General features: G+C 21.9%; 3 protein-coding genes across 3 annotated transcripts; 1 reads left to right on the forward strand and 2 right to left on the reverse strand.

Annotated features, from left to right (window-relative positions):
* Positions 1 to 294: 294 nt before the first annotated feature.
* Positions 295 to 1,386, reverse strand: SRAE_2000105700 (G protein-coupled receptor, rhodopsin-like family and GPCR, rhodopsin-like, 7TM domain and 7TM GPCR, olfactory receptor/chemoreceptor Srsx family-containing protein; the record flags this gene model as incomplete). Its single annotated transcript, XM_024651964.1, has 3 exons — positions 295 to 632; positions 730 to 1,135; positions 1,183 to 1,386. The coding sequence occupies 3 exons, from the start codon at positions 1,384 to 1,386 to the stop codon at positions 295 to 297; spliced, it is 948 nt and encodes a 315-aa protein (XP_024505588.1).
* A 2,153-nt stretch (positions 1,387 to 3,539) lies between these two features.
* On the forward strand, positions 3,540 to 4,192 carry SRAE_2000105800 (Transthyretin-like family-containing protein; the record flags this gene model as incomplete). The annotated part of the gene is made up of 4 exons (XM_024651965.1): positions 3,540 to 3,762; positions 3,804 to 3,821; positions 3,965 to 4,017; positions 4,055 to 4,192. 4 exons carry the CDS (start codon positions 3,540 to 3,542, stop codon positions 4,190 to 4,192), a joined length of 432 nt encoding a protein of 143 aa, XP_024505589.1.
* A 339-nt stretch (positions 4,193 to 4,531) lies between these two features.
* On the reverse strand, positions 4,532 to 9,010 carry SRAE_2000105900 (Chromodomain-helicase-DNA-binding protein 1; the record flags this gene model as incomplete). The annotated part of the gene is made up of 2 exons (XM_024651966.1): positions 4,532 to 8,811; positions 8,854 to 9,010. The coding sequence occupies 2 exons, from the start codon at positions 9,008 to 9,010 to the stop codon at positions 4,532 to 4,534; spliced, it is 4,437 nt and encodes a 1,478-aa protein (XP_024505590.1).
* Between the last annotated feature and the right edge of the window lie 2,235 nt (positions 9,011 to 11,245).

Consider the following 11,245-nt stretch of genomic DNA (forward strand, 5'->3'; position numbering starts at 1 on the left):
CATAGAAAGAAAGATCTATATGGTAGCAACTTTTTGAGCAACTTTTTTTGTTTTGAATAATAATTATTTTTTTTAATTAATATACACAAATACTAGTTTATGATAATTTTTTAACTTAAAATTCATTTTAAAATGGCATATATTTGAAATTAATATGTAAACACATATAAAATAAAAAAAAAACAGATATATAAAAAAATTAATTAACAAAAACGAATTTTATTTTTTTAACAATCTAATCAAATAAAAGTTTTTTAAAAATGATACATTGATATTTAACAATTTTTATAAAATTTAAGTAGAACCTATTTGACTTTTATGTTTAATAATAACAATTTTACTTATATTTTCCTCTTTTTTAAAACAAATCATTGATATAAAAGCATTTCTATAATCTTTTGTTCTTAACATGTATATTGGAAAAGATGTACTAGCATTTATAATAACTAACCATGCTAATTGTTGTTCAATTGTTTTAACTAAATTTCTATTAGATGGAAAAATTTGTGTTACAAGTAATGCCAAAATTGTTAATACCCATGTACAAGAATAAACTCCAATTATTATGATTAATGATGATAGAACACGTTCTATTTGCTGTAAATTACTTTTTTCAGAACTTGTAGCCATACCTAAAATATTAATTTATAAGTTGATTTATAAAAATTTATAATTTTTTACATTAAATTAAATAATTAACTATAAAATAAATGTATTAACTAATCTTACTTTTTAAAGATTTTCGTAAAGCAATCCATGTGAAAAAAAAAATTACAATAACAAATATAGAAATGATAATATTTGATAAAATCCATATCATTCTACTATAACTATTATAAGCAGTTGGTGGCATACAAACAGGTGTGACTACTACATTACTTGAATAATAAAACCCTATGCCAATAATAATTATTGTATAAAATAATATAAATACAAAAACTGTTGAAAAGTAAAATTTGTTATCAATTCTATTGTAATGAAATGGATATTTAATTGCAATAAATCTATCTAATCCAATAACTAAATTTAAACCTGCTTGAAAATTTAAAAATACTAAACCATATAAAGATGTATAAAAACAGAGAGAATTTTTTATCAAATATATATCATATATCATAAAAATACGAAGATGAACCTTAAATAACAAAAAAAATATTTTTATCATAAGTTTTAAAAACTTACCAAATATATACAAATGACACAATCACTAAAAGCAAGCAATCCAATTAAATAGTTACAACGATTTCTTAAAATTTTTGTTTTTATTGTAATAAGTAAAATTAATAAATTACCAATAAATCCAAAAACACTGATTGTAAGAGTTCCATAAATCATGAATGATGAAACCAAACCTTTGGTAGGAATTGACAAAGTTGTATTTGACATTGATAATTTAGAAAAAAAAATACTCTATATTAAATATAAATTATTTTCTATATAATGGTTTTTTTTATATTAAAAAATTATATATTTAATGTAAAATATTATTAATTAACTACAAAATAAGTATTAATTATGTTTGTCTTTTTAAAAATTCTGCTTTCATATAACAATAATTAATATTATCTTTTCTTAAAATAAATTTTTTCCAGAGCATAAATTAAATATTTTTAATGATATATCACTGTTATTAAATTATTAATTACAATGCTTATCTTATATTAATTTACTTTTCTATAATTATCTTATGAGAAAATTAAGTTTTTTTTTTTTTTAAATTAATAACTTGAAAAGATATAATTAATCTTAGATATTTTGAATATTTAATTTGATATTTTGTAAATAAATTAATAATATTCTTGTAAAAGTAGTTTTTTTTAAGGTACTCGTGTGCTTTCAAAAAGTTATCCTGTGAAAATTAAAAGTTACAAGAAATTTATTACATAAAAACATCATTTATGATCACTAATAATATTTAAAATTGTTAAAAAATAAAGTTTAAAATGTTTAGTTTCCCTAAATGATAAAGAAATTTTTAACTTTTATAAATCAAAAAGCATTGAATTTTAAAACTTTTACTAATAAGTTAAAATGGACTATAAATAAAATAAAAATTTTAAAAAATTATGAATAAAATTTAAATTAAAAATTATTTTTATAAGATAAAATTGATACAAAGAATAATTTATATTTAACAAACTTTTAAAGATAAGAATTAAAAATTTTTTATTTAACAAAAAATAATTTTGTAATTAAGATGTATGATAGTAGAATTTTTAAAATATAATAAAATAACTATTACTTACGATGTAAATTCATACCTTGTTTTTACGTAATTATTATTATAATATCAATTACATTAAATTTTTATATCATTCTTAAATGAGATTTTCAAAAAAAGTTTTATAGTTAAAGATTTATATTTAGATGATTTTTTTATACTTTATAAAGATTGGCAAGGGATTAAATGTGAAAAATACCAAACATCATATCTTAAAAATTATTGAAAGTCAAAAAAATTTTTTCAAAATAACTTATATTTAAAAAGATAATAGAAGTCTAGCGCAATAAATTTCATGCTTCTATGAGTTCTTTCACTTAAATTATAAACAAATTCTTAAAATTGTTTTTAAAAAAATTTCCTTATTGTATTTTGAGTTTGATAATTTATATAAAGCCGGAACTAGTCTTAATAAGTTTATCAAAAAAATCTGTGCAAAAATATCTTTTTTAAATTTAAAAATCTTTACTTTATCATGAAAGTCAAATTTTTTCAAAAATATTTTCCTCTTTTGCTTTTGATTTCATTTGTTCATAACTTTTTAATTTTTAATTTTGTTGTATTCATGATCATATTAGAAATTCGTAATTTTTCAAGACCTATCAAATGAGTATAAAATCATTGTTGAATTCAGAAAAAAAAATTTTTTTTTAGTAACAACAGTACTTAAAGCAATAATATTTTTTTATTTTATAAGATAATTTTTATTAATGTTGAATATCAATAGCATTTTATTAATTTAGTAATAGTTATAATTTTTTTTTATTAATTTCCAAACTATTTAAGTTAATATGAATTTAAAAAAAAAAGAAAAAATTTAATTAATTAGTTATATGAAAAATAATCTCATATATAATTACTTTTTCACAAATGACTAAATTTAGTTACTTATATTTGACAAACAAAAATGTTATATGACAATAAACTTATTAATGATTCATACAAAATTAATTACACAAAATATCACACTAGTTTTTAAAAAAAGTGCTGCAAAATATTTTTATTTAATATAAACTAAAATAATAGTAATTATAATAGAGTTAAAAATAGCAAAATATAAAAAAAGTTTAAAAATATACAAATAACATAGATTGTTATCTTAATATATTAAATGTAATTCAAAATCCATATACGATATGTTTTTAAAACAGCTTATACTTAATTTATAATTATTTTAATATATAATAAAGACAAGTTTGATCATTAAATTAATTTCGTCTCAACCTTTAACTATTTATTTCGTAAATTTTTTATTATCATTTCATACATCTATTAACAACTTCAAAAATTGTTGTTAATTTTATTTTAAAATTAAGAAATGAAAATATATTTCTTCACTATTTTACCATTTTTATTTGTTTATGTTGGTAGCTTTGGTATTGGAATACAACAGTCAGCAGGTGTTAAAGGCACTTTATTATGCAATGGAAAGCCATATGCAAATGTGAAAGTAAAATTATATGATGATGATATGGGTATTGATACAGATGATTTTATGTCAGAAGGAAAAAGTGATTCTTTGGGTAGATTTGCTGTAGCAGGTATCATTTCAATATTTAATCTTTTAATCTTTTGTCTTTAGGATACGCATATGAATTCGGTAATATAAAAATTAATAATTTATTATATTTTTCCTAAATACATTTTTAATTAATATTTTCAACTGCTATATGAAAATTATACAAATTTTTTATTAAAAAGTAATACACTTAAAATAAAAAAAATTTTTTTTGTTGATTTTAGGTACCATTGACCCAAAAATAAATATTTATCATGATTGTAATGATGAAATTATGGTAAGTTAAAATATTTAAAATATTATATATTTTTCAGCCGTGTCAAAGAAAAATTACAGTCTTTATTCCAAAAAAATATGTTTCAAAAGGTGAAACACCAGAATCATACTATGATGCAGGAAATATAGAACTTGCTGGAGAATTTAAAGGTGAAGAAAGAGATTGTATACATTAATACTATTTTAATTATGATTTTAAAATAAAATGTTTATAATAAAAAAATATTAATTAAATTAAAGATTAGTATAACTTTAAATTACTAAATATATTATAAAATCGTTTAAAAGTTTTTAAAAAATACCATAATTAACATATTTAAAATTAACAAAAATTTATTTAAAACAATTAAAAATTCATTACAAATACTATTAGCCAAAATCTGAATAAATAATAAAAAATAAGACATTGAAATCATGGGAATAATAAATAACAATTTATTTACATTATTTTTTATGCAAAAAAAAAGTTCCTACTAAAACTGAATAATACCTATTTTTCTTTTTCTGGGTTGTTATCAGTTTTTTTTTTTGTAATAAATGACTTTAGAATGTGGTCGTTTGCTTCCAAGTGAATTATCATGATCTTTTTTGTCTTTATCATGACTATGATAATGATGATGAGATGCTTTATGATGACCTGAGATTACTGAATTTGAAGAAAGTGATAAATATTTTAGATAAAGTGATGAAGAATCAGAACCTGGTATAAATGAGGATAAAAAGATCCACAAATAATTAAACCATTTCTCAATATATTCTTGACTTTTTTTTGATTCTTCAAAATTTTTTATTGCACCCGTTATATGATCACCTAATTTCAGGAGATATTTTAAACCTTTATCTTCCTCATCATCTTTTGATTTTAATAATTTTGTTATATATTTGCTAACGGGTTTCAAAATTTCAACACATTTTGTGAAAGCTTTTCCTTTTTTATCAATTAAATCATGTGAATATTTATCATTATCTAATTCATACTTAATAGCCATATTTTTTGATGATTTTAAATATGCTTTTTGATCATGATGTTTTTCATGTTTAGTATGTTTAGAACTTTTACTTTCATCGTGATTACCATGTTTTTTAATTTTTTGATTAAAATTTGTACTACCAGATGTTGAAGTTGAATTTACAACTTTTTTGTGATGTGTTTTTTCATTATCAACCCTATTAATATGTTTTAAAATTGCTTCAGCACGCGCATGTAAATGCTTTGGTTGAGGTTTTTTAATTTTATCTTTTAAATAAATTTTTTCAGTTAACCCAAGATCAGGATCCATTTTAATAGCATCCCAATTACCCATTCCATGTTTATATACACCTCGTATTAAAGCATTATCGTCAGAATGATTCCATGGAACATCCCAACTAACCTGTGATTTTAATTTTCCACATATTTTAAATTCTTCAAATATACCACCTAAAGATAAATGATGATTAATAGCAACATGAAGAATTTCAAGATCAGCAAGAGATTTAAGTAATGGTCTAACTGGAATTTCAAGATTTGCAATTTTTAGTACCTCCTTATCATTTTTCTTTTTAAGTGAAGATCCATTATCTGAAGAAGATTTTGAATGATTCATTGTTATTTCATTACACAAACGTAAGATTTCTTTAGCAAGCTCAGTTATCTCAATTTGACTGTGATCTTCTAATTCAGCATCTTCAGCTATCCCAGATATTCTTTCAAGTGGTCTTCCAAATTTTCTTAAACTTTTAACAAATTTTTTAACCTCTGCTTCTGTAAATCCTAATAGAACTTTAGGTTTTTTAAAGTTTTTACGTTTTCTATCATCATCACTTTCAGAATCTGAGGAATATTTTTTTTTATCACCATCATCAAGGAAAAATTTTGTATCATGTATTTTTATTCTTTGTCTAACACCTGAAATTACATTTTCTTTATGTTCTTCAGCTTCAATTGCTTTTCTATCTGCTTCAGGAATAATTTCACTCCAATCTTTAAAATCAAGACTTTGTTCATTAACTAAAGCAAGATCTTTTTCTTCATCAATGGCAAAATTTGCATATTTGAAAGCACTTAATAAATCATTATCTTTTGCTTCTTGTTCACATAATCTTGTTTCAGCACCTTGTAAAATTGTATCAATATCTACTTCTGGTTCCTCACCATCTTCATTTTCTTCTTTAAATAATTCTGCTGCTCCAAATTTTAAAATAGCATTTAATTCATTTTTATCAAAAGGAATACTCTTATTTGAACCAGATACAGCATTTTTTGACAAAATTGTCTTACCCGTAGTATCCATTCTTTGGATAACTAAATGATCCAACACTAATTTTTGTTTAGCTCTTTCAACAATCTCTTCCTCTACAGTACCTTTTGAAACTAATCTATAAATATTAACTTGTTTTTTTTGTCCAATACGATGTGCTCTACACATTGCCTGTAGATCATTTTGTGGATTCCAATCACTATCAAAAATAATAACAGTATTAGCTGTTGCAAGATTTATTCCTAAACCACCAGCTCTTGTTGAAAGAAGAAAACAAAAATCAGTAGATCCTGGAGCATTAAAATGATCTAATGCTTGTTTTCGTAAATCTGATCTCATTGAACCATCAAGACGTTGACATTGAAACCTACGTAGTTTTAAATATTCTTGTAATATATCTAACATCATAACCATTTGAGAAAAAATTAATACTCTACTTCCTGTTTCCTTTAATCTACACAAAAGTTTATCAAGAAGAATTAACTTTCCTGAACATTTTAATAATTGTTGAAGTCTTAATTTAGGATCATTTTCAATATAATCATAATCTTTAACTAAACTAGAATGATTACAACATTTTTTAAGTTCCATCATTAAATTTACAAATCCACTAAAACTTCCCTTTACACCTTTACTTAATTCTTTATAATTTTTTGTTAATATCCATTTATAAAATTGTTTTTGTGATCGTGTCATTTCAACACGTAAAATTTGTTCTACTTTAAGAGGTATTGATTTTTCTACATCCTTTTTAACTCTTCTTAATAAATATGGTTCCAATTTTTTATGTAAACTAGATATACCTTGATGATCAACATTTTTGTGAGCTGTTTCAAAATCAGGCCAAGAATAAAAATCATTTGGTGATATAAAATGAAGTAGTGACCATAATTCTTTTAATGAATTTTGTAAAGGTGTACCTGTTATTAATAATCTATGATTTGTAGAAAAATTATTTAAACATGTATACAATAAACTTTCATCATTTTTTAAACGATGTGCTTCATCAACAGCAAGTAATGCCCATTGAAATGTAGAAAGAAAACTTTTATCTTTTAACAATATTTCATATGTTGTAAGAACACCATTTACACGTAATTTTTTTGTTCCAGGTACAAATAATTCATATTGTCTAATTATTTCTCTTGAAGTAACATCACCCATATATGTAACTACATTCATATCATGACCCCAATGAATAAAAGAATCGTACCAGGCTCCCATAGTTGATAATGGTACAATAAATAAAAATGGTCCATATAGTTGATGTACATGAAAAAGAACAGATGTAAAACTTATTGTTTGTATAGTTTTACCTAATCCCATTTCATCTGCAAGTATACAAGAATTTCCTTTACACCATGCATGAAGCATCCAATTAACACCTTCTAACTGATAATCACGAAGTTCTTGTTCTGTATTTCCTGGTTCTCTTAAAAAATCTAACATACCTTCCTGTTTAACAAATTTTGGTCGCTTTTTTAAAACATTTGAGCTTTTACTTGGAATTTTTGTTGAATCCATTCTTTTATGATATTCTTCAACCTGTTTCAATGCATATCTTTTTATTAAATCTTCTGATTCCCAGGAACATTCACTATAAGACAATGAACACCATTTAATAAGATATTCATATGCCTTTATACCTTGTTCTTCTTTTTCTCTAGAAACTTGATGAGCAATAACACGTTCAACATGCCTGTATTGATCATATAATTCACGATTCATCTCTTGTTCACAATCATAATATTCGATATATTCTTTATCAGCTTTTTCTAACCATTCATCAATTTCTTTTTGTTTTTTAATATAATTCTCAACTTTTTTGAGCCCTTTAGCCCCTGATTGTTTTAATGAAGCCTCAGATTCCCACGTATTATGTATATGACTCCATGAAACCCATTTTATTAGAAATTGTAATTCTAATTCAGATTTATCAACTGTATTCGCAGCTGAATTAGGATCACCTTTTTCTTCTACATTATAACAAGTAGTTTCTGATCCCGTAGCACCTTTTATACCGTATCTATGATTCATAACCTTTTCAACAGTTTCAGCATTTGGATCTAATTGAAGTGTAGTAGAGTTATCTCTAGTATTATCTTCTTCTTCATATTCCCATTCTAAAACATCGCTATCATGAAGATCTGATCCAGAATCATCTTTATAATTAACAGTCCGTTTTTTACTTGGTAAAGCTGCTTGCCTTGTTACATGGGAATTCCTTACTGTGTGATGCTTTCTAGATAAATTTCGTTTAGAAGTTCTTTCATAATCAGTATCACTAGATCCACTAATACTGGAATTTCCATCACTATCATCTAAAAGTTTTTCACTATCAAAAGAATTATTTCTCCTTTTTTTTAAATATTCTTTTGTTTTAATTTCTTCTCCACTATCAATCTCAGAATACATATTAGGTTTTTTATTATTTCGCGCCCTACTACTGCGACGAAGAAGATTCTCCTGTTTTAAAAGTTCCAATGTTTCATTTGACAATTTCCTAGACCGTTTCTTTGGAATAGATATAATTTCTTCTGAATCATTATCTGAATCTGAACATGCTATAAAGTGTTAAAAATATATATCATCCATACCTCTACTTGATGATTTATATGAGCTTTTATCTTGATTTACAAGGGAATCAACAGAAACATCGTCATCTGAACTTGAAAAACTTCTAAATTTCCTATTATAATAATTATTATCTTCTTGCGTACTGCTTCCGCTACTAGAATCTCTCTCACAATACATCTTAAATAACTGAATAAGATTCTACATTTAAATATTACAACAATTAGTTTTCGTTAACAAAAATATAAAAGAATTAGAATAAATTATTTGTTGAAACCAATAATACAAATATAATTTATTTTAAATGAAATAAATTTACAACAACTCAAAGTTTAATAAATTTTATATAATTTAAAAAAGTACCGTATTTATTGTATGTGATATTTATTAAAAGGCGCCAATAATCAAAATTGTAAAAAATAAAAAAATGTAGTAAAATCCAAACAAAATCTACTAATTTTTTTAAAGATAATGTTTGAAATATTAATTTTACTATAAAATTTATTTAAAAAATTAAAATTTTAATATTTTTTAAAGTGAATTAAGTAAAAAAATCAAAACAATTAAAACTTTAAATTAGATAATTGTAAAAATTCTTTTTTTTATAAAACTATGATTTAATCATATAATTTATTTAATAATCACTTGATTTAATTACAATCTATGTAAAAATATTAAAACTTCAGCTGAAAAAATAAGTAAAAACAATAACTTTTAATGTTTCTATATAAGTCAAAATTTTATAGTAAAAAATGAAATAATAAGAATAATTAAAATACAAAAAAAATAATTTATAAACTAAAAAAAAATTTTTTTACACAAAATAATTATGTAGTCCACTAATTTCAATTGGCTTCAGGAACATTAACAATTAAAAGGAGATGCGTAAAAAACAGGAGAATGAACAAAAAGTCAGAGTATGGTTCTCCAATAATTATTAAATAACCGTGTCAAGAGAAATGGGGTAATATTAAAAGTCAGCAATTTTTATCTAACGAAACTGGAAATAAAATTATTATTGTTGATAGAAAAGTTAATTCTAATCATCTATGATATATGTAATGTTACAAATGATAGTTATTGTAACAGAAGACCAACAGGACAATGTAAATTTAAAATTAGAAAGAGAAATGATAACACGTGGCGATTGCTGGAAATTATAATTCTATCAATTCGATAGTAACAACAAAATAATCTTTACTGGTAGCATAACAATTTGGTTTATTTGGAAAAGATATAAAATATATTAAAAAATTTTTTTTAATTCATAATATAGTTTCTCTAATTATTAATTCAATTATGGCTACTGCAGATAATTTAATCAATTGAAAATAGTAGAAAGAAGCAAAATTATCTTTAAGAAATTAAAAACATTCAAATATCAAAAGATAGTTAACCAATAAAATAAATTAAAAGTAATTTGATCAATAATAATCTGTTTATTTCAATCATTAATAACAATTTTTTTATTACTTCAAAGGTAATTTTTTTTAATAATAAATATAAGTAACTGTATATAATATATACCTAAATTTAATTTAAAAAAAAAGATTGAAAATATTATTAAATTTTCTAAAGTTTTTATAATTAAAAATATAATTTTAAAAAAATTTATAAATTTTAATTTATCATTTTTCTATAAAAACATATTCCAATAATTTTGATATTATATATCTTAAAGGTAAATGTTTCTAATAGATATTTTTTATATTATAAATATAACATTTTAATTAAGAGTACTTAAAAATTGTTAATTAATATTGAATAAGTATCTCAAGTATAATATCTTTAACTTATTATTAATTTTACATTAATAAAACAATTTTTTGTATGTTAATGTTTAACACTTGTCTATTTGAGAATACATAGTAAACAAAAATTTTATTTATAAAATATAAAAAGTTGAGTCAAAATAAACTAAGAAAGAAAATTTTTTAAATTCTTTACAATTAAATATTAAACATCTATGTTAATTGAATTTGTCTTTTTTTACTATTTAAACATTACTTTAACTGAAGTAATAATATAATTAAACTTATCATTAAGGTCCAAAATTTTATTTTATAGTTTAATATTTAACTTAAAATTAACTATAATATACTTATAAAATATTAGCAAAAATTTTATACAATAGTATAAATATAATATAATAAATTTAAAAAGAAAAACTTTGTTTTTATAAACTTTCAAATAAATGTAGCACAAGTGTTGTAGAATTTGATTGTTAAATTGTAGGATCAATAAATAATCTTCCAAAAATTACAATTAAAAAATATTACATTTAACAAATTTATTTACAAATCACGTTAACTTTATAGATCAAAATACTAAATATTATTATTTATATTTATTTCATAATGTAAATAATATTATTAAAAAATAAATAAAAACAGGGCATCATAAAATTATAAAGAT

This window comes from Strongyloides ratti, assembly GCF_001040885.1.
Source record: "Strongyloides ratti genome assembly S_ratti_ED321, chromosome : 2".
Lineage (NCBI taxonomy): Eukaryota > Metazoa > Nematoda > Chromadorea > Rhabditida > Strongyloididae > Strongyloides > Strongyloides ratti.